This window comes from Mesoplodon mirus, assembly GCF_964341445.2.
Source record: "Mesoplodon mirus genome assembly, chromosome: 5".
Classification (NCBI taxonomy): domain Eukaryota; kingdom Metazoa; phylum Chordata; class Mammalia; order Artiodactyla; family Ziphiidae; genus Mesoplodon; species Mesoplodon mirus.
In genome coordinates, this window is record NC_138980.1 from 23,557,616 (window position 1) to 23,581,975 (window position 24,360).

The window sequence follows — 24,360 nt, forward strand, 5'->3', positions numbered from 1 at the left end:
ATGTATATGTATAACTGATTCTTTTTGTTATAAAGCAGAAACTAACACACTATTGTAAAGCAATTATAATCCAATAAAGATGTAAAAAAAAAAAACTAAACATAGAATTATGATATGATCCAGCAATCCCACTACTGGGCACATACCCTGAGAAAACCATATTCAAAAAGACACATGCACCGCACCCCAATGTTCACTGCAGCACTATTTACAATAGCCAGGTCATGGAAGCAACCTAAATGCCCATTGACAGATGAATGGATAAAGAACATGGGGTACATATATACAATGGAATATTACTCAGCCATAAAAAGGAACGTAATTGGGTCATTTGTTGAGACATGGATGAATCTAGAGACTGTCATACAGAGTGAAGTAAGTCAGAAAGAGAAAAACAAATATCGCATATTAACGCATGTATGTGGAACCGAGAAAAATGGTACAGATGGACTGGTTTGCAGGGCAGAAATTGAGACACATGTGGAGAACAGATGTATGGACACTAGGGGAGGAAAGTGGCAGTGGGCAGGGTTGAGGTGACGAATTGGGAGATTGGGATTGACATGTATACACTGATGTGTATGAAATGGATGACTAATAAGAACCTGCAGTATATAAAAAAAAATAGTGAGGGAAGCTGTGTATGTGGGTAAGGTAGGAGGTCTATGGGAGCTCTCTGTACCTTCCGCTCAGTTTTGCTGTGAAGCTAACAATGATCTAAAAAAATAAAGTCTACTAAAAATGTTGGTAAAACTGGTTTGGGAGAGAAGATAAAACATCCAATTTAAAACATACTAAGTTTGAGATACCTAAAAGAGACACTTGCTGAGAGGGTGAAAGAGATACTGTTAACTCTGTCAAATAACACTGTTTGGTGTGTTAAATACTGTCATACTATTATTTGGTAGAAAATTTCCTATAAAAATACTATGGATACTAAAAAGTTATTTTGATCAAAAAAATCACCTAATTATTTAATAAATAAAGTGGTTGTTAATGGCCCATTTTACAATATAAGTCCTGGTGACCAGGTATATACTAACCTCTCTTCTTTTCTGTATTAAAAAAGCTAACAAGCACATTATTGTACTATAGTTTTGCAAGATGTTGCCACTGGGGAAACGGTAAAGTATACACAGGAGCCCTGTGTGTTATTTCTGACAACTGCATGCGAATCAGTAATGATCTCAAAATACAGTTTAATGAAAAAAAACAATTAACCAAAGAACAAGGGGATGGGTGGTAGGTAATAAGATAAGGAAATCCTTTCTCTTTCTCTGTGAAAGAATTTGACCTTGGAATAGCATTTTAGCTCTGTTCCCCTGGTAACCACCCAAGAAAGTATGTCAACTGTGTTTCTGAACAATCTTATTTATGTTTCTGACTGCCTTGGTAACATGCTCAAAAGATTCATCAGCTGCATAATGAGGCAACATTGCTTAAGATAAAAATGACTCCTGATTGGTAAAGTGTATTTACACTGGGCAAGTCCCTTGCAGGAACCTTGGAAACTAAGCTCTTCTCATAGGCTGTTACAAGATACATTAGATCTGATAGGGCCTAGGGCTTCAAAGCCAACATGAGTCTTGCTTCCTTGTACCTGAGCTATCATCTGAAACATCTGAGGAGACAGCTGCTGAATAGTTGTATGCACCTCTGAAAAGACCACTCCCACTGAAGGGAAATATCTGACAAAGACCAGCTGTCACACTGCACTCCTTGTATCTATTCAAAACATAAATGAAACAATAAAATGGTGTGAAGCCAGCTGAAATTATGGCTGCTGGGCCAGAAGATACTTCTGGACACTTGGAGGATGTGGAGGATAATGGCCCCAAAGTTACACCTATCTAATCTTAGCTATATATTCTTGGATAGAAGGTATAAGATCTAAATTTTTCTGTATGTTAAGATGCATGGGTACGTTTATTAATCATAATTTTTTACCTTTACCTCTTGGGACAGAAAATGCTCACTTCAACTCAAAGACTATTCTCAGATTTGTCCTTCTGTGTGGGCCATTGTTACCTGGTGTCTGGAGGCCTTGAGAACACACAGAATCACATGCCTTATGAGCATAGTGCTTTAGACACAGGAGGAAATCTGTAAGGGGTATCTTGAAATCTTTACAAAATATATTCTGTGCTAGCAAGAGATTAATATGCCACAATTTGCTAAGTCACATTTCTTGGGCTGATGTATTGCTGAGCCAAGAAATGAAAGAAAGTATTAATGTAATGTCATAAATGATGTGAATGAGAATAGAATAAGTGTGGATTACTTGTTAGAACTGGATCAATTTTAAATGTTTCAAAATATGTGCTCCTTAAACCTAGCCAATGATTTGAGTCCTATAGGACAAGATTAGATTTGGGTTTCAATGTTATTAATTGGTATAGGTATAATGGTATGCAGTACTGATTACACATTCATGTTGTTATGTATTAGACAATTCATTAATTAAACCTCTTATGGGAAAAATTGTAAAGATGATGTAAGGACTGGAACCATGGGGATGACGTGCAGTGTGACCCCTGAAGTCTACTGGTGGTAGAGCAAGCAGTGTGCCTCCAAGTGGGGTCATCTGAAGACACAGAGCTGTGCCACAGCTCTGGTACACAGCTGAGCAACGATGAACATAGCATATAGCGAGAATGTAGAGTCTGTGCTCAGGATAAATTTCTTTTTCTTTATTAATTTATTTTATTTTATTTATTTTTGGCTGTGCTGCATCTTCGTTGCTGCTCACAGGCTTTCTCTAGTTGTGGTGTGAGGGGGGCTACTCTTCGTTGAGGTGCGTGGGCTTCTCATTGAGGTGGCTTCTCTTTCTTGCCGAGCATGGGCTCTAGGTGCGCAGGCTTCAGTTGTGGCACATGGGCTCAGTAGCTGTGGCTTGCCGGCTCTAAAGCACAGGCTCAGTAGTTCTGGCACACAGGCTTAGTTGCTCCAAGGCATGTGGGATCTTCTAGGACCAGGACTCCAACCCGTGTTCCTCGCATTGGCAGGCGGATTCTCAACCACTTAGTCACCAGGGAAGTCCTCCATACACTCTTGTTGAAAGACTTACGGGGAAATAGGTTTGTTCTTGGCGGTTGTCTACTTGCCTTGCTCTCATTTACGCAGATGCAGAGCTACAAGTCACTGCCCTGTAGGAACGTCGGTTTCCTCCTGGAAGAACCAGGAACCCAGGAGCCAGCAGCCCAAGGAGCTCGACCACGAACCCAGAATGGGGTCTGGACAAGTGATAGGCTCAGCCAGGGCTCTCCTCGCAGACAAGCTCGAAGAACTACATTTCCCAGAATCTTTTGTTCTCGCATGGACTACATTTCCCAGAGGGGCTCGCGACTGTCCCTGTCCCGTCCCTCCCGGACCTACGTGGGGCGTAGGGCGTCGGGCGTTTGCCGTTGGCATGAGGTAATTACTCGCCAGAGGTCCGCCGAGGCGGCACCGCGTGGAGTCCCCAGTGGAAGTTTCTGTCTGGCCGTGGCAGTTCCGGAGCCTCCAGCCTGCGGCCCGCGGAACCCCCGATGCCTGGGCGAGGTGAGCGGCGGGGGGTAGGCAGGATGCGGGAGGGAGGACCGGGCTTCGGGAGCATGCGTCGCCGGGGCATGGGGCACAGGCCCAAGAGACGCGAGCCGGGTCTTTGTGGGCGCCGGCGGGCCGAGAGCCGGGCACCCCTGACTCTGTTCGCCTGCCGCCCCCAGCCGTCCCACTGACGTGCAGCTGAACGAGACAGGTCGGGCACTTCGTCCCCATTGGCTGGACCCAGCCACCCTCCTGCTTCTTTCCGACCAGTTCCCAGCGCGCTGCCTGCTCAGCGCCTGCTGGCATTTGAATTTGTTTCGGGCTGGCAGTGAACGTGAGAAAATTATTTCCTCCCCTTACCATCACCCCTGCACTTCCGAGTGACAGGCTTGTTTTACGCGAGAAGTGAGTCGCCGGCTTCCCCCAGTGGCAGAGCCAGGACTGGACCCAGGTCTTTGGTTTAATGGGCCCTTTCCTCAAGACAGCAGCCCCTCCCCGCCATAGGAGAGCTGATGTTTTCCCTTTCCGAAGCAGCTTTCTCTAGAAATCTGGAAATTGTTTCCTTGACAGGAGGGGGAGGAATTGGGTGGGAATGCTTGAGGTGGAGAAAAGTTGTCACATGCACGCAGGGAGGTTAGAGCAGGTGCTCTGGAGCCCGCGGTGCCTGGAACCCTGGTGCCACCCTCCCTGGCTGTGTGGACTGGGACAAGTTGCTCCCACTCTGCCCTCAGTTTCCTGATCTATAAAATGGGGTGCTGACAATGCCAACTGTGCTGTGGGACTCGATGTATTGATAGGTAGTGCCTGGCATGCGGTGAGGCTCAGGGAGTTGCTGCTACTGCTGATAGAGTCCTAGGACTTTTCCTCTGAGCCAGGGAAAGAGCTGGGCCTGGACCAGGATGACCCAGCCCTTCTCTCTGGTCCTGTCTAGCCCTCGTTCCTTCTGACTTCCTTCTCTGGGGGCACTTGGCATCATTTTCAAGTGGTATAAAGGTTTCAGAGCTGCTGATTCTGAGGTCTAGAAAGCAGAAGGGGCTTCCTCCTGGTTCCCTTTTTCTTCTCTCAGATCTGGCTTCTGGAGACTTCTCCCATCCTAAGGTGAAACTGCCCAGAAAGAGGACATGGCTACTGAACAGAGGGAAGCAAGGTCTCAGGTGAGTTCATTGCCATCTCAGGTCTTAGAGATAGATGGGTTTTTTTTTCTGTTATTTTACCCTCAAACTGAAGTTTTCTCCCCAATACAGTCTTCACCAGGATTTGGAGCCCATGTCCTTCTGCCTTGGAAGAGTTGGTCCACCCTGGTGGATGGTGGATTGCATAGGGAATGCTTGCCTCCAACCCCCCAATCCATGGCCTGTGTTTCTCTTTTTTTTTCTAATAGACACTCTTTTATTCATTAATCTCAATTCACTGTATGATTACTGAATTGATAGGTAAGATGCCACATGTCTTATACCACTTGGGGTCAGAACAAACAAACATGCACACTTGGCAGAGTTCCTTTCTGGCCTGTCTCCTTTGCTCAGTCGTGTCCCCCTCCCTACCCTTGGCCAGAATGCTTTTCTTTTTCTTTCCGCCCTGAGAAATCCTCATGATACCTTCGCCAGGCTTTTCCCAGTCCATAATTTTTAGTTTTTCTCCATCTTAACTTTCTGGATCATGTGCCTTGCTTCTGTCACTCTCTTGAAAACTGATGTTGACCTGCCATTTTCATCTTTATGTTGTGAGAATGAGGGTGGGACCCCATCCAGGTGAGCCACTGTGTGAACAAAGGATAGCCATGCTGGTGGGGACGTAGATGGAGAGGTCTCTTGACTCCAAGAGCAGAGAGAAGACTCCTCAGGAAGCAGCAGTGAGAGTTTCATGGGATATTGGTAGTGGAGAGGCAGTGTATACAGTGATTCCTCAGTGGGGCTTTTGAGCCAGATGGCCAGGTTTGTGCCCATCTCCTCTGTTGCTGTTAATGGGTCTTGGGCAAAAAACTCCACCTCTCTGTGCCTCAGTTTCTTTCCTCTCTGTGCCTCAGTTTCTTCACCTGTAAAGTGAATACAACAACTGGGCCTACCTCAAAGGGTAGATGAGAGGATCCTGGGAGTTAGTGCATGGAAAGCATTCTTATCAGGGCCGGGCACATAGTAGATGTTCAATATGTGGTGGTTGTGGTAGCTAAACGATATTATTCTAGTTCATGATGTCTATCTATCTACTGTTGGTAGATAGAAATGACTATACAGTGTCCTTCCTTTACTCATCCTCATCTAATAGTAGTTAACGTTGCTGGGGAATATCCTGAGGGCTTCACCTTTGTTCTCACTCTCATAGCGAAGCAGAAGTTATCACCCCCATTTTACACTTGAAACTGAGGCTCAACGAAGTCAGGCAACCTGAAATCAAACCCAGGTATGTCTGGCCTCTAAGTTCATGTTAGTTATCATCCAGCCTTTCCTCTGGTACATCTTTCAGAACACAGGGCAGGCCTGGCTCCCAAATGACCAGAGTTCTCTGCAATGTGATGTTGTGTATCTTTTGGACCCATGAAATGTGGTAGTGGTTGATCTTGTGAGACTGTGGCTAGGACCTGCCTCTGCATATTTGGGCTACTTTTTTCTAAGCCCTTTCCATTCCATTCCAACAGAGCCAGGCTGCTCTCTTACCCAGAATCTTCTCCATCCCTGCTTGTGAGTCCTATGTGACATTTCTCCCTAACCTCACCTGCTGCCGATACATCAGTACTATGTGGAATTGTGTGTAAAACTCAGTGACAGGACGTTTAAGACCAGAGAGAGAATATACCCACCAAGTGCTGGGTTAAAAGAAAACTTCAGTTATCGTCTTGTCTCTGCCATTGGTAAAGTATGTGACCTGGTGTCTTAACTGCCCTGGACCTTGTGTTTCTCATCTGTAAAATGAGGATTGAACGAGGAAATAGTATATGGTCCTGTCCAGCGACACTTTTCTTGTTCAAATTGTTTCACGCGTTTTTCTTGTCTGCCAGTTGGATTGTAAATTCTTTTGAGGGCAAAGATCATTTCTTGTATTCCCTGCCATGTGCCAATAAATTATCTTATTATACATGCACTGCATGTTAATGTTAAAAATCTCAGAGAATAAAAACGTAAAATCAGTCTTACCCCAACATCTTGAGATAATCATGGTCATACCTTTGGTATGCAGCCCTCAGAATAATTGTCTGTGTACCTTTCTTTATTTATTATTTATTGATGTACATGTGTACATATGTATGTATGTATATTTTTATTTTCTCATTTTAGCTTTTTATTTTGATAAAATACACATAAGATTAAACTCACCACTTTAATCATTTTTGAGTATATTGGCATTAAGTGCGTTCACAGTGTTTTGCTACCATCACTGCTCTTTACCTCCATTGTATGGATTATCATTTATTACTTAAGCCTATGAGATAGGCGTTGAGAGGCAGTTCCTTGGATTGGAATTCTACCTCTACCACTGACCAGTGATATTGTGATTTATAATACGAAATATATATTTGGTCTTTGTCCCTGTTCCTGGCACATAATTTCCAAAACCCTTGTGATTTCCTAAGTGGTTAGTAATATATGCTTTTTATCCCTGAAATTACTTCAGAGCAATGAAGGCACAATGGGTGTGTTTTGTATCCACACCAGAGTTTATGTTAATGAGGTTACTTTTGTACCCTACCTAAGGATGCGGGCGAATTGCCAGGGGAACCAACCTTGATTAAAGTGTTGGAATTTTCAGTCCTGCCCCCCAATAACCCCTCTTATCCATCTGTCACCACCCTAGGAGATGAAAGTTGCATCAGTCGCCAATGGTCAGTGATTTAATCAATCGTGCCTATGTAATGAACCTCCATAAAAACCCAGAAGGGTTCAGAGTTCTTCCAGGTTGGTGAACATGTAGAGAGTCAGAGAGAATGGTGAATCCCGAGAGAGCATGGAAGCTGTGCACCCCTTCCCTGTGCCGCTCTTTCACCTGCCAGTTCCTATGTCTTCTTTTATAATAAACCAGTAATCTAGTAAGTAAATGTTTTCCTGAGTTCTGTGAGCCACTCTGGCAAATTAATGAAACCTGAGGAGAGGGTTGTAGAAACCTCCAATTTATAGCCAGTCAGTCAGCAGCACAGGTAACAACCTGGACTTGTGATTGACATTGAAAGGGGGCCAGTCTTGTGGGAATCTGACACTATCTTCAGGTGTCAGAATTGAGTTTAATTGTAGGACACCCAGCTGGTGTCCCACAATTGCTTGGTGTGTGGAAAACCCCCCACATCTGGTGTCAGAAGTGAAGTAGTGTTGTATTAAGAGTAGCGGAGACATGCAGGAGGAGTGAGTTTTCCCTTCATACCAGCTGTGTGACTTGGATAAATTTCTCTTTGTTTTCTCTTGTGTAAAATGGACACAATAATAGTACCTTCTTCATAGGGTTGTTGTGAAGATAAAATAAAGATATACACTAAAGGTTAATATAAAGCTCTAAGAATAGTACTTAGCCTGAAAAAAGCATTCAATAAATTATAGCTATTTTAATTTCCATTATTACTGTCCTCAAGCTTTAGGGAGCACAGAGTGCCTTCAGTTATTTAACCTAGTCTCTGCCGGTGATTATTGAGGTTGTTTCCATTTCTTTGCTGTTACTAACACCATGATAAATGTCCTTGCATGTGCATTTTTGTTCAGTGTTCATTATCAAACAAATATAGTAATTGGAGAGTTAAAGAGTATGCACATTTTAAAGCTTCTAATGTATGTTATCAAATTGCCAACAGGAAGATTATTCTAATTAACACTCCCACTAATGGCCTTAATACCTCCACCCATCTCTTGTAGCAGTTAACTCGGAGCCTGGTTCATACTTCCTGCTACTCAGTATCTATTTGTCATTGGTCAGTTGTTCATTAAGCAAATGACCTGGAACCTTCAGAACCTAGAATAATACAGAAGCATTTCATGGTAGCCCGTCTACTCCCCACTGCCGCCTTTTTCACCCTGTGTGATGGGTGGTCCTGGGTGAGCTGAGATGCTTGTCTCTACAGGTGTCAGTGACGTTTGAAGATGTGGCTGTGTTCTTTACACGGGATGAGTGGAGAAAGCTGGCTCCTTCTGAGAGAAACTTGTACCAAGATGTGATGCTGGAGAACTATAGTAACCTTGTCTCATTGGGTAAGGAAATTTTCCCTGTAGATACAGAGTTCAGAAATTGGGATACCTCAGCATCTGATTTCCTGGGTAAAAGCCCTGGGTCATTAAAAACTTTAGCTGAGTTTTGCCTTAGCACTGTGCAAACTGGATCTCCATAAATAAACCTGAAAACCTTTTTCTCCCTCGTAGGTATGGAATTGCCCCATGGATGGGACAGTCTACAGAGCTGCACATTAGAAATTCCCTCACTGCAGGCAACATTTTCCCACTATGACTGAACTATGATGTGTTTGCTCATCTCTTAACAGAGAGCATCCCTCAACCTTTTTCTTTGACCCAACACTGGCTTTTTTCAATTCTCTTTTACAGGGGTCAGCAAACTTTTTCTGTAAAGGGCCAGGGAGTAAATACTTTCAGCTTTGTGGGCCACATATAGTCTCTGTAACATATTCCTTTTCTTTTTTTTGAACCATTCTTTGCTCAAGGGCCATGCATAAACAGACAGTGGCCTAGATTTGGCCTATGACCCATAGTTTGCTGACTGCTGCCATCTTTCAAAGGGAGTCAGATAGTGTTTTCTCATTTTAAACAAGCTACTTGGTACATAATCCTTTCCACAGATACCTGTTACAAATATTAATTGAATCTGTACATTTAACATACATTTAACAGTATATACATATTCCCTCTTGTATAGAAAGCTATTAGCACCCTGTTAATCAAGTCTGCATGTTTATCATACTTCACTAACATACAACTAAATGTTACATTGCCCCTTGCTTTTACCCTAACACACCCCTCACATTGTGGGGGCACAACTGGAGCATCCCACAGAAGTTCTCTGTATCATCCTTTGAGTTTTCCGCTCAGATCTCAGATACCTCTTTGTGTCAAGGCAAAATCAAGTGTTTTTTTTCTTTTTCTTTTTTTTTCTTCTTTTTGGTCTATGAGCAGGACTCCCATTTTCCAAACCCGAGGTGATCTCCCTGTTGCAGCAAGGAGAAGATCCCTGGAAGGTAGAGAAAGAAAGCCCTGGAGGCTCCTCTCTAGGTGAGTGGGTGCGGAATCTCTGCAGGCAGCAGTCTGGTAAGTGAGTGCATGTGCAACTCGGAGATGTTGGTCGGGGAATTTTCTGCAGGTTCTCAGTCCTGAAGAAGTTTTGGAGAAGGGATGCTAAGGCCCCTAGTCACAAGCTTCCTCTTCTTCTCTGATAATTACTGCACAAGTGAATCTCTCAGGATCTTTTCTCTTGTGATTTCCTGTTGTTTCAGAGGAGGGCTACATTGTCATGCATTCATTCAGCAAACTTAGTGCATTTAAGGAACTGCAGATAATTCATTCAGACTGAAGCTCAGGGTATATGGGAAAAGAAAGAGATGAGGAAGGAAATGAGATTAGAGAGCCAGGTGGGGGCCACACTATGAAGTGCTTTGGTACAGTTCTTAGGGATGGAACTGTCCATGGATGACTGGAAATAATTGAAGAGTTTCAAGCAGAAGAGTTGTATGGTTGTTGATATTTTAGAAAAAATAGTCTGAGTCTGAGATACTTTAAACGTCCCTCAGTAAAGGCTAAAGAAGCTGAGGTGGGTCCCTACACTGGCACACAGCACCACAGTCAGAAAGCAGCAGCCCTGGTGTGGGCAGAGCTCCAAGCTACGTGAAGGACTAAAGCAAGTTACGGTGCATTATTATGACATATCGCCATTTATGTGTAAAGAAAATTACGTGGGTGTTTGTCTATATGCATTATGTGCGTGTAAGTGCCAAGAGAAAGGTCGGGGGACACCTAAGCTGGTAACTAGTTACATTTGGATTGGGACTGAGAATGGGCATTGATGAAAGGGGACTTTAGTTACATGCAATGTTATTAAAATTTTCACAGAGAATATATTCATGAGTCCTTATTACACAGTTTCAATTAACTAAGAATGGTTACTTTGGAAACAGTGTTGGTCCTAGATTTGAAGTGAGGAAAAACTAGAGGTGGGAACCTTCTGGAGATTATTGCCTAATGTAGGCAAGACATTACCTGGAGGAAGGCATGTGCAGTGAGTTCAGGAAAGAGGAGAGGTCCCTTTATTAAGGGTATAGGACAGGTTCGGTGTGGGATGGGTTTCATTTGAAATGTTAGTGAAATATGGGTAGAGGTCACCAGTGGACAGCTGTAGAAGGTAAACAGGGTCAGAACTCAACAGGGAGGTCAGGGAGCCATCAGTGCAAAGGTGGCATTTGAAGCCTTGAGCTGAGCAGATGAGGGACCGGAGGAGAGGACAGAGTCCCAGGAAACCTCAGTTTTATGAGGTGGGTTAAGAAGGAAGAATCTGTGGCTGAGCCTGAGAAGAAGTCACCAGAGGAGAAAACTGGCAGATTCGGCTGTCATGGAAGTTGAGGACTGAGAGCTGTTGACTTGGGGAGGCCAGGGCTCTGGGGGAGCCAGGTTCTAAGCCTCGCTCACTGCTTCCCTGTCCCGTGATAAACAGCAGTGCAACCTTGGACAGAAGGATGCAGGTCCTGCCCTGGCGGAGCTCAGTGGAGGTGGAGGCTAATCGCACACAGGGCTGTGGAATGACAGCCTCCGGTGAGGACCTCGGGGGAAGAGCCACAGGTGCTGTGAGAACGGGGAACAGGAGGAGTGCTGTGGGCAAGGCTTCCCGAGGAAGGGCCGGATCCCACATTGTGAGAAGCGTTCAGGCACAGGAAGAGCATGTCCAAGAGTCCAGACAAAGGAAGCCGGTGTGTGGAGACGGGAGCAGGGAGAGGGAGCCGGGACCTGAGAGCCAGGCACAGCCTCTGAGGAGTTGAAGTACCCTGGCCACAGGCCCAGGTTTATATTGTGCAAGGATCAGCCTGCAACCAATGTGGAGCCACCTGCCATAGACGTAGTAGGACTTGTCTGAGGTTGCTGTCGGGTCCAGACGAGTCAGTGATGACCCCTCACAATGCGGGCCCAGCAGAAGGGCTGTGGGACAGGCTGTCTCGATCCCTAAAGCACCCACACCTTTAGTAGAGCTCGTTCTTCCCCGTATAATGTGAGATCTTTTGAGGTGGGAACCACACGTATCTCTCCTTTTATCTTTTAACTGTCACTTGGGAGAAATATTCTAATTTTGTGGGAACTGCTAGAGACCACCACAAAGTAAACAGAGAACACAGGCAGCAGGAAACCAGTGGAGAGTTTAGGAGGGGCGTCAGGTGTGGACTGAGTATGGCGTGGAAGATCAAAGGAAGAGATGGAAGAATTGTTCCCTTTCCATTTGCCTCGGGAGCCTCTGATCCATGAGGAGTCCCCCTTCCTGAGTGAAATGTTAGTTGGATTAAACTGAATAGAAAGTATGACTGGAGTCGAAAGCTGTCCAGAGAGACCCTGAAGACACCTAGTGGTGATGTCAAGTCCTTCTCAGAGTTGGGAAACTGTCCCCAAAGGAAAACTCTGAGTGGGTGTCTGGAGGAAGTAAGGCCATCAGAGCCAAGCAGTGTGTGCATTTCTCTTGATGGGATGAACCTCCTCTCTTTGGTCAAAGGAGACAGTGAGATGGGGCGTCCTGGGTGTGCTGGCGTGTGGTTGTGTCTCTCCTGCACCCCTGGCGAGTCTCCCATTTGCCTGGACTAAAGTGCCCTTGGAACAGTTTCCCTTCCAAGGGGAGCTCACTTCCCTGTGAGCTTAGGTGAGGGACCTGGATGTTCTTGGAAGTACCTTGATCATTAACTGTAGGCCAAAACCAAAAACCAACCCTTTGAACAACCGGTGACAGAAAAGCTTATGCTTCCAGGGTAGGACTCCTAGAACCTCTAATTGCCTCCAAGTGTGTTTTTAAAATATAATTTTCACTTCAAGACTCCTCACAAATAGGAAAAACAAGACAAAAAGGGAAAACAAACTGTCATCCCTGGATCTGTATGTTTCATGTTGAGAGATGGGAGGAAATGGCTCAAAGGGTACACGTCTCATCTGAGTCTCTTACTTAAGAAATGAGTCCAAAGTCTAATCACTATTCTGGCATATTACGTATATAAGTTATATATATATATAAAATAAGCATAATGTGATTCAATCAACTTGAACGTCTCATGAGTTTGATTTACACCTAACATGAAAATATTCTTTTATTCAAAAAGTTTAAAATCCAGGGATGATCTAGGTAAACAGTTACCTCCAATGAAAAGGTGTTTTTCTTTCTTTGTCTTTTTCTCTTCCTTTGTTATATTTATGCAAGAATTCAGGGCAGACTGAACCTGGAAGGGTGGTCAGCTAAGGGGTTGCTTGTGGACTGCCTTCGACTCACTGAGACTTGCTGGGGCTTCATCTGCACAGAGAATAGGGGTCTTTTTCTAATTTGCAGAAAGGTGCTGTAGGGGTTATAGCGGCAACCTAATGAAATATCATGCAGTGATTTTAAGGAGTGAATTTCTTACAAGGTGAAAGTTGAGCCCAAATGCTCTGTAGCCCTGTTTACTATGTTTGATTTAGTCTTGTTCTCATCCCCTGCGCTCCTCTTCTGCCACCAACATCTACTGTCCTTGTAGCTGCCAGAATGGTCTATTTAAAAGATAGATCAGGTCATCTCACTCGCATGCTCAAAACCTCTAGTGGCTTCTATCACATAGAACACAATCCAAAGCCCGCAGCGTGGCCCTCAGAGGCCTTTGTGGTCTGGCCCCAGCTACCTCTTCGCCTTCACCTCCTTCCTCTCTGCCCTTCATTGGAGAACTCTAATCACCCTGGCCTCCTTGTAGTTCATCAGGAAGGCCAAGCAGGCTCCCACCTCAGGGCCTCTGCAGTTGCTTTTTCCTCTCCTGGACCATTCTTCCTGATGGCCAGGAGCCCACTTGACTCACTTCCTCACACTATACAGGTTTCTGCTCAGATGGCACTTTGTCAGTTAGACACAGCTCATCCTTTGTTCTTTGTCCTCCACAGGACACAGGTCCTTTGTCCTCCACATTCTTTATCCCCTCACCATGCTTCATTTTCTCTCAGAGTACTTATTACTGCCAAATAGTACATATTTATTTATTATCAGCTCTTCCTCTGGATTGTAAATTCCCTCATGCTGGGTTGTCTGTTTCATTTGTTCCCATGTCCCCAGTACCTAAAATAGTGTCTGGTCAGAGTCAGCTTCCAGTTAGTGAATGTATGAATGACTTGGTTAGGTAGTCGTGATGGAGACCGAAAAAAGGGAACCAGTTGCAGAGATATTTGGCAGATAAAAGCAACAGGACTTGGAGATGGTTTAGATATGGAAGATAGAGGAGATGGAGTTGTCAAGGATGCGTGCTTGGTTTGTGGTTTGTTCTGGGATGGACAGTGATATCCTTCACTGAGATAGTGGTGCTAGGAGATCAGATTTGGGGGATGGTATAAATATGGTTTTGGATGACTTAAATTGTCTTTGGTTGACCCAGTTATTCAAGTGGAGATGTCAAATAGCCTGTTTGATTTGGAGTTCCACCCCTTATAATATACCCTGGGCATTAAATGTAAATTTGGGAGACCCTGTCACTAAAGATAATTGAAAGAGTGGTTGAGTTTGAGTTAGCCTGTGGAGTGGATTCAGAGTACAGCAAGAGCAAGAAAGAGCCTAGGACTCAATCTTGAGGAACTCTGGCATTTCATGGCTAGGCAGAGAGAAATGAACCCATAGGGAAGACAAGGGTAAGGTGTACTATAGAAGGAAACTCGGGAGTCTAGTGTCATTGAAGTCAAGTCTCATAAAGGATGGTATCAGTAGAGGTAGGGAAAAGTAGATGAACTTGAGACATATTTAGATGGCAGAATAAACAAGTCTTGGTAATTGATTAGCAGAGGGAGAGGTGTGAAGGATGCCTTTTAAAGTTTTGATTCAGAACTGGTGCCAATTACAGAGACAGAAAGGTTATACAGGTTGGGGGAGGAAATAATCATAAATTCAGTTGAGCTGTCTTTGAGACACTCAAGTTGCTGTTTTGAGCTGGGTTTTGTATAATTAGGTATGGAGAGTAGAGAAGTCTTGCCTAGAGTATGTTTATAGATGAAGCTGGCCTGTGGAAAGGGTACAGAGTGAAAAGAATCAGGGGCCTAGCACTCAAACCTACGGAACTCAGGTAGAGGAAAATGAGCACACAAAGGAGATTGAAGCTGGTGGAACATGAGAAGAATTTGAGGCAAGTTCAGGGTCACTGTAGCTTAGGTAGTGAGCATCTGAAGGAAAATGAGGGGTCACTATCAGATGCTGCTGAGAGGTAAGTTAGGTGGGGACTGAAGAGAGCATCTTGCCTTTGTCACATGAAGGTCATGGTTGCCTTAGAGTAGTGGTAAGGACAGAAGCCAGAATGGAGCCCATGAGGGGTGAGTGAGCAGGAGGAGATAAATATGTGTGGGATACGACAAGGTGAGATGTGACAAGGAGGCAGTAGCTGGAGAGCTCTTCTATGCAAATATAAACAAATATTTCTTGTTTTTCTCTGTCCACTCCAATTATATTATACAGCACACATTATTCTGCCCCTTTCTCTTGATATATATTGAAACTCTTTCCATGTCAGTACATAAAGAGCTTCCTCATTCTAAGGAGTAGTTCTACGGCCTTCAGCTAGCTCTCTTCTTGGCTGGCAGAAGAGGTGATTTTGGTTGTATGTGGCTTTGGATAATGTTAGCCCATTGGGTCCAGTTTGGGCTAGAATTTTATAAATGCTGTGGTTTCTAATTAGCAATATGGATATTGGTTTAAAGCTGTACCTTTATCGTGTACCCATATGATGTCCTGGTGTATTACAGTTAGAGTTAATCCAACTGTCCATCAAAGGAATCTGGTTGAATAAGCTGAGGGACATTCTCATGGTGGAATTCTCACTGTAAATAAGAATGAGGAAGAATTCTGTAAATTCCACTGTGGGGTGATAATATTACTAAGTAGGGGAAAGTGCAGAACAGAACAGTGAGAATAGTTTTATCAAAGGAAGGAGGAGATACCAAAAAAGACAAAGTGTATATTTGCTTATATTAAAAAAAAATAGAGAAGCCAAAAAAAAAAGGATAAAAGCAGATCTATAAAAATGGTTACCTATAAGGTGAAGGAAGAAAAAGAAAAAGGATTGAGAGAACAAGGATAGAATGTAGAATTTTTTTAAGGTACCTTGTTTTTATAATGTTGACTTTGGAACCATAAAAATGTTTATAGGGCTTCCCTGGCGGCGCAGTGGTTGAGAGTCCGCCTGCCGATGCAGGGGTTCGTGCCCCGGTCCGGGAAGATAACCACATGCCACAGAACGACTGGGCCGTGAGCCATGGCCACTGAGCCTGTGTGTCCAGAGCCTGTGCTCCACAGCGGGAGAGGCCAAAACAGTGAGAGGCCCAAGTACCGCAAAAAAAAAAAAAAAAAATTTAAATTATAAAACAAGATTAAACAAAAATGAAAAAGTGTTCCATAAATATTGAAAGCAAAATGAAACAAATGACCCTAATTGTGTTTCAGGTTGTTGGCTTAGTCACAGAGAAAAATTATCTCAAATGCTTTTAAATCACAGCAGCTTGAATAAAGATCCTTAGTGATTTATATAAATATTGTGGTTTATAATAAGTAATATATATTTGGTACAGAGCTCCTAAAACCCTGGGAATTCCTAGGTGATGAGAGCCACAAAGGTGTCTTTGTTATGTTAATGAGGTTTCTTTTGGACCCTATCTTAAGATGGGGCCTGGTTGCCATAACCAATCATGTGATTAGAGGTTTGAAAGTTGACCTCCAGGGAGGGGAGGGGGACTGGAGGTTGAATTAGTTGCCAGTGGCCAATGATTTAATCAATCATGCCTGTATAATGGCGCCTCCATAAAAACCCAAAAGGACAGATTCAGAAAGCTTCTGGGTTGGTGAATATGTGGAGATCTGGGGAGTGTGGTGTACTTAGAGAGGGCTTAGAAATTCCATTCCCTTTCCCCATACATTGACCTGTGCATCTCTTCCATCTGGCTGTTCCCAAGTTATATCCTCTTACAATTAACTGGTGATCTAGTAAGCAGAATGTTTCTCTGAGTTCCATGAGCCACTGTAGCAAATTAACCAAACCTAAGAAGGGGGTCGTGGGAACCTCTGATTTATAGCCAGTTGGTCAGAAGTACAGATGATAACCTGGGTTTGTAACTGGTGTCTGAGGGAGGCAGGGGGCAGTCTTGTAGGACTGAACCCTTAACCTGTGGGATATGATGCTATCTCCAGGTAGCTAATGTCAGAGTTGAGCTGAATTGAGGACACCCAGTTGGTATCCAAGTATTGCTTATTATTGATGTGGAAACCGCCCCCCCCCACCACATTGGAATTGGGTGAAGAACATGTAATTAATACCTTACAGGCAAAAATAACTTCAAACAATAATGTTGATTTTGGTGGTTATAATAAAAATATGTGTTTATGTTTACAAATAGAGTTCTTATCTTTGAGAAATGTGTTCTGAAGTATTATTGATGAAATGATATAATACAGAATTAGCATACTTTAGCATATGCTAATGAAAGAGACGTAAGGGAGTTGTATTAATTTTCTCAGCCTGCTCCAACAAAGTGCCACAAACTGTGTGGCTTTAAACAACAGAAATTTATTGTCTCACAGTTTTGTGGGGCGATTCTCCCTCTGAAACTCCAGGTAGAATCCTTCCTTGCCTCTCCCTACCTTCTGGATGTGGCCAGTGGTCCTTGTTCCTTGGCTTGCAGCTGCATCACTCCAGTCTCTGCTTCTCTTGTCACTTGGTGTTCCCCTGGGGTATCTTGACATGGTCTTTCTGTGCTTGCCTGTGTCCAAATTTCCCTTTTATAAAGACACCAGTCATATTAGAACCTACCCTAATCACCTCATCTCAACTTGATTGAATCTGCAAAGTTACTTAACCTTACCAAATAAGGTTATATTCTGAGTTATTGGAAATTAGGACTTCAACATATCTTTTTTGGGTGATGCAATTCAATCCATAATAAGGTAATAGATGAAACAGCATTAGTGATTGTTGATGCTGGCTTGGCAATTCATTGTACAATTCACTCCACTTTTGTACATGCTGAACATCTTCCATAATAAAAAGCTTTAAAAATCAGAATTACCAACAACAGAATTTCTAAAACAGCATTTCTCTTTTTCACCAACACAGGCATTCTGGAATACATTTACAGATGTGTAGTTCTGCCCCCATCGTGGTGTTGTGTGTAATTCTCAGCATATAGCTCCCTCAATTCTCTGGCTCTAGAAAACCTTACGAGACTGCAAATGCATGTGACATTTTTATAGGAATAATTTTGAATCTGACCACCTGTAGGATAAGGTGGGAAGGATATAGGTCTGGAAAGTTGGCTTGGGTTCAAAGATTTTGATGCTGCCTTTAGCCCTCACACTATCCCTCCATCTAATCTATGGCTAATCCTTTAAAATCCCATTTTAGACATTTCTTCCCCCAAATTCTGGCCACCACTAGTACGCCTTCCCAGCTTGTACTTGGTACTATCTGAGGGTAGTTTGGATGTTGTTGTAAGCTCACATTTTCATCCATTTCTGTCTTGTGTTTTTGTTGTATAAATTACCACACTTCTCCTTTTTTGTCTCTAATGCCAAACTGGGAGCTCCTTAAAGAAGTTAACTGTTTCTTTTCATTACCAGATCTGGAATGTCTTGTGGATCACATGCCTAAGATAGAGCCTGACATGTTGTAGGTGCTTTTTAAGTATTTGCTGAATGAATTAAATAAGGAGCAGTCAGTGCTTTTTGAAATAATAAGAGGAGTTCTATATAGTAAGAAGGTTAAGTTCAGTGGGAAGTAATACTAGAAAGGTGAGAAACAGGTCAGGGGATCACCTTGAAGGTCAATAGCAATAGTCACTATTGAGTAAGGAGATCCTGAACTTGGATGTATTAATGATGGTTGTTAGAGACATCTTAGTGAAGAGATTCAAGGGAATTTGATGACTGACTAGAGACTTGGAATGCAGGGGAGAGAAGCTTCTGAGATGAAACTAAGAATTGATGGCAAAGGAGCTGAAGAAGTTATGATATAATTCAGAACTTGGAAACACAAAAAGAGTTTGAAAGGAATGCACTGGATTCGGATTTGGACAAGCTGAATTTGAAGAAAAATCCTCAAATGAAGAGTCTAGCAGGCAGCTGGAAATACCTCTGTAAAGTGTTTTGAGGCTCAGGATAGTCATTCAGATAGGAGGTGTGGGAGTGGATGAAATCATCTAGGGAGAGAAGGTTGAAGAGAGACTCACAGAGTTTCATAAGCACCAAGGGAGGAGAAACTAGACCTAATGACAGGAACTAGTCAGGGTGGTGGTCATTGGCGAAATCACCTGTTCTCTAAACTTCTGACCTAAGTCATAACCTTGTTCATGAGTTAGCTCAGGCCCAGGCTTGATTCTGGGAGAGAGCAAAAGTTGAACTGCACTTCAGGAGACATATCTTAGACCTACAGAAAACTTTAAGCAGACCATAAAGAACAGTTAGGATGTCCATAATCCAGGACTGATGTCCCCTTCCTTGGGAAACATGACTGTTTTAAGTTATTAGTCCCATTCTGGACTAAGGCATTGGCACTTGAAGTAGAGTTGAGGTGAGTTTCCCAGTATTGGTATGGACCCTTGTAGCTATAATTACTTGCATTAAAAAATAAAAACTCCCCATGTCCTGTTTCTCTATTCTCCCTTAAACAGAACTTTTCAAAAGCATTTCTATACTTGATGTCTCCATGTTCTCACCTCCCATTGTTTCTTCTGTGCACTCCAGTAGGGCTTTCTTCCTTACTAGTCCATGAAAAGCAGTTATTAAATCCCAGACAGTCTCCATCTTGGCACAATCAGGGTTAAGTTTTTAATTCTTAAATTGTTTAACAAAGTTGATCATTGCCTCCTCACTGGAGTACTTTCTTCCTTTGGCTTCTGGACCACCATACTCTTCTGCTTTTCTTCCTTTTCTTGCCCTCTAGTATTACAATGCCTAAGTGATTTTTTCAGTTCTTCAGCTTCTTTTTCTTTTTTGGCTGTGTTGGGTCTTCATTGCTGCGCACGGGCTTTCTCTAGTTGCAGCAAGCGGGGGTTCTTTGTTGCGGTGCACGGACTTCTCATTGTGATGTCTTCCCTTGTTGCGGAGCACGGGCTCCAGGTGCACAGGCTCAGCAGTTGTGGATCATTACCTGGTCCATAGTACGCAGTTAATAAATATTTGTGAATGGAAAGGATGTCTCCAGCATATGCAAATATAACAAAATAAGAAAAAAACCATGTAGTGCTCCAGAAAGTGCATGTAGTTCAGTATACATGGCAAGAAACCAGGGGAGGGAGATGAGTACCGAGGTGAATAAAGGTCAGATCATGAAACACCTTGTTGACCATGTTAAGTACTCTGGACCGTACTTATATACAAATCATTGAAGATAATTTGGAGGATCTTACAGAAGTTTGCAACATGGTAAGATGTGGATTTTAGAAAGATTACTGTGGCTACAGTGTGGAGACTGAATTGACAGCACGATTTGAGGTGGGGAGACTAGTTAGGAGTCTATGGTGGAACAGTAAAGCATGAGAAACAGAGTACCATTTAGGTACCCGAGCCCAGTGCTCAGGGCTCTAGTAAAGTTGTTGGTTGTAAAACTGCAGTCCTTACATTCAGACCTAAGGCAGGGTCTCTAACTTTGCCTTTTAAACTACAATCCAAAATTTTGGAATCTTGCTATTTTCTTCCCAGCTCGTGTAGTAACCTAGAACCAATGACTGATGTTCACAGGGAAAGTACTCCATTTTTACCACTGCCTCCCACACTTGTGCCCAAATAATGTTATTGAAATTTGGATCACTTAAGCAAGACTTAGATGGATAAGGAAATTGAAAGGTGTTGAACAGAAAATAAAAAAAAACACTCCTCTTTCTGTTACAACAAATAGTAAAGATTAGAGAGTAGATAGGTTTTGTGATTGGCTAAGTGAAAAAGAGCTATTACCCAAAATGCACATTATGGTCTCTTCCAGAAGATGTGGTTCCTAATTTAATGAGTGATTTATTGATACTTACCTATATATGTATTTTAAAATGAGTGTTATTCTCACTTGCTCGGCTTGGCAAATATCAGTGCCTTAAAAAAATAGTAAAGATGGGTGCATTTAAAATTAGTCAGAGAGGGTGTGTAGAATGGGGGAAAAAATCCCAAACCCTAGGGAAAGCAGTTTTAAAGTGGAAATAGAAAGTTACCCATGAAGGAAACTGAGAAGTTAACACTGGTAGAAGAAAAGAGAAAAGCAGAATATATTATGTTCACCAAGCAGAGAGAATCTGTAAACAGGTGAGAAAGTGAATGTCAGATAGGAATCTCAAAATACAGTGAGTTGCAAAGGAGCCCTTTAAATGGTTACTCTAGCCCAGGAGAAAATGCCAAAATATATGTATACCTATTCCCCACCAGAATTTAATATTCAATGAATTGTGTCCTTACCCAACTTTAAAATTTATTGAATTTAATTCTGTTTTTTACCACCTTATCATGTTAGCCCTTTTTACCATTTTGTTTATTCCTGTCTTATTGATCTTTGACTCTTTTCTATGCTGCTTGCATAGCATCTCCTGCTTGATAAATGAGCAAGGCTGCTTTCTTATCTTGCAACTTTTGGCTTCATGCCTACCTGTTGGCACCTCTGTAGATTAATTCAGTAATTACTTCCTGTTTGAACTGGCTCTGAAACCCTCCCACTGCTTGTATAATGTACTGTCCTGGAAGGCAACTTCTCATGCAAGTCTTGAATCCTGTGTGTGTGTGTGTGTGTGTGTGTGTGTGTGTGTGTGTGTATGAAATTAATATATAAATAATTGAGATTATTTGACATTGTTCCAATTAGGTATATATAAGTTATTAAGGAAGGTTAACAAAACAAACATTTTGTGTATAATTCAGATGCCATTAGGAGGATCTGTAGGTGAATAGGGCATGCTAATCTGCTTGCAGAGAACATTAGGGTAGAAAAGGAAAGTGAAAATATTTAGATATAGATAAATATAATTACATATATAGAATATATAGATATATATTTTTAACACTGTGGTGAGTGCCTATAATAACAGGAATGCTCTGTGGAAACTCACAGTCAAGAAGGGACTCAGAGTTAACCTTTGGACTGAGTCTGAAGGATACAAAGGAATTTGGCATGAGGGAAAAGGGATGAAGACTTTCCAGATTAGGAATGATTATACAAAGAAGAAAAATGTCATGAAGATAATTTAGGATTCTATCATAGGCTTTGGACTCTGATCCCAGGCTGCCTTTTCCAATTCATGGCTCCCCTTTGAATCCCTCTTCTCCATTTTCCATTAGCCAATTCTTCTGATCACTCTTACACTCACCCTCTTTAAATGGGTTTGTTTAATCTTTTCTCCACCCTGTTGTTCTCAACTCATGTTGATTGATTCTCTGTACTGCTTAAATCTCCTAAGTTTTTCTTCTTACTGTTTTTGGCCATATACCAAGACCTTATTTAAATACCATCAATATTCAGTCTATACATTTAGTCTCAGTAGCCAAATGCTGTATCACATGGAACATCTTCAGTTTTTTCTTTCCCTTCCAGGATGGAAGAACAGTTATAAAACCACAAAGTCAACTCAAACACAAGGTTCTTCATTTCAGGAGCTGATAATGAAAAGATCCAAAAGGAATGGACCCTGGGACTTCAAATTAGAAAACCCCTGCAAATATGAAGACAGATTAGAGAAAAAGCAGAAGAAAAAAGAAAGTGTTCAGATAGTTTCAGTCGCTCACAAAAAAATCCTCACTGTAGAAAGAAAACATAAAAATACTGAATTTGGCCAAAACTTCAGCCCAAAGTCAGTCCTTGTTAGGCAACAGATGGTTCCCAGAGAAAACACCCCACCAAAATGTGAAATACAAGGAAACAGCTTCAAACAGAATTCCAATTTATTTAATCAACAAAAAATCAACACAGCCGGGAAACATTATAAATGTAGTATGTGTGAGAAAACCTTCATTAATACTTCATCCCTTCATAAACATGAGATAAACCATAGTGGAGAGAAATTGTTTAAATGTAAAGACTGTTCGAAAGCCTTTAACGAAAGTTCAGCTCTTATTCAACATCCAATAACTCATACTGGAGAGAAACCCTATATATGTAAAGAATGTGGGAAAGCCTTCACTCTCAGTACATCCCTTTATAAACCCCTAAGAACACACACTGTGGAGAAATCCTATAGATATAAAGAATGTGGTAAATCCTTCAGCAGAAGGTCAGGCCTTTTTATACATCAAAAAATCCATGCTGGAGAAAACCTCTATAAATATAATCCAGGTAGGAAGGCATCTAGTTGCAACACATCCCTTCCTGGATGTCAGAGAATGAATTCTAGAAAGAAGTCCTATTTATGTAATGAATGTGGCAATACCTTTAAGTCTAGTTCATCCCTTCGTTATCATCAGAGGATACACACAGGAGAGAAACCTTTTAAATGTAGTGAATGTGGGAGAGCCTTCAGTCAGAGTGCATCTCTTATTCAACAGGAAAGAATTCACACTGGAGAAAAGCCTTATAGATGTAATGAATGTGGAAAAGGTTTCATTTCTATTTCACGACTTAACAGACACCGACTAATTCTTCCTGGTGAGAAGTTTTATAATTGTAATGAATGTGGTAAAGCCTTAAGTTCCCACTCAACACTTATTATTCATGAAAGAATTCATACTGGAGAGAAACCATGTAAATGTAAAGTGTGTGGGAAAGCCTTCAGACAAAGTTCAGCTCTCATTCAACATCAGAGAATGCATACTGGAGAAAGACCCTATAAATGTAATGAGTGTGGGAAACATCCAGGTGTAACTCATCCCTTAGTAATCATCAGAGAATTCACACAGGAGAGAAACCATATCGATGTGAAGAATGTGGGATATCTTTTGGCCAAAGATCAGCTCTTATTCAACATCGAAGGATTCATACAGGAGAGAAACCCTTCAAATGTAATACATGCGGGAAAACTTTTAGACAAAGCTCATCACGTATTGCCCATCAGAGAATTCATACTGGAGAGAAACCCTATGAATGTAATACATGTGGGAAACTTTTCAATCACAGGTCATCTCTTACTAATCATCATAAAATTCATCTTGAAGAGAACCCCTAGAAAGTAGGTTTGCATGTATGTGTGACATTCTGAAACCAAAGCTCATCAGAATACATGAAAGTGATGTAATAAATGTAATGGATATGAAAAGCCATTCTATGATTTAGTCATCAAATAATAAATTCCAAGGATAAACCTATGTAATAGATAATGAGAAAAGTGGAAATTGTTCAGTCCTATCAGACACTTTATAATAACCTAAAATGAAGAATTCCGGACTGGAGACATTGACTTTGGGCATTTGTAAAGTAATTGTTTTCTCTACAGCATCGCATACTGCATATCATATGTCATTGTTGTAAACATCTGGGTGATGAGGGGAAGTGTGCACTGGATTTCCTGTTAAACTGTAAACTTAATACTTTTTAAAAAATAACTGACATTGTAATAGTATATAAAAGATGTGGTCAAAGAAATTATACATTTTTAGAGAAAAGGACCAAATGAAAGTTACAAGTGAATTGTAAACTACCTCTGACTTTCTGGGGTTTGTCCTTTTCCTGACTTGATGTCAAACTTTGTGCCTGGATTTCATTTAAAAGTAGAAATAAAAGTCTGTTCT

At 42.1% G+C, this 24,360-nt stretch overlaps 1 protein-coding gene across 1 annotated transcript; it reads left to right on the forward strand.

The window, feature by feature from the left end:
• The first annotated feature begins 3,390 nt into the window (after positions 1-3,390).
• On the forward strand, positions 3,391-24,360 carry LOC309804963 (uncharacterized protein). The gene is made up of 5 exons (XM_082622676.1): positions 3,391-3,540; positions 4,592-4,679; positions 8,564-8,690; positions 9,624-9,755; positions 22,235-24,360. Exons 2-5 carry the CDS (start codon positions 4,647-4,649, stop codon positions 23,803-23,805), a joined length of 1,863 nt encoding a protein of 620 aa, XP_082478802.1. The 5' UTR covers positions 3,391-3,540; positions 4,592-4,646; the 3' UTR covers positions 23,806-24,360.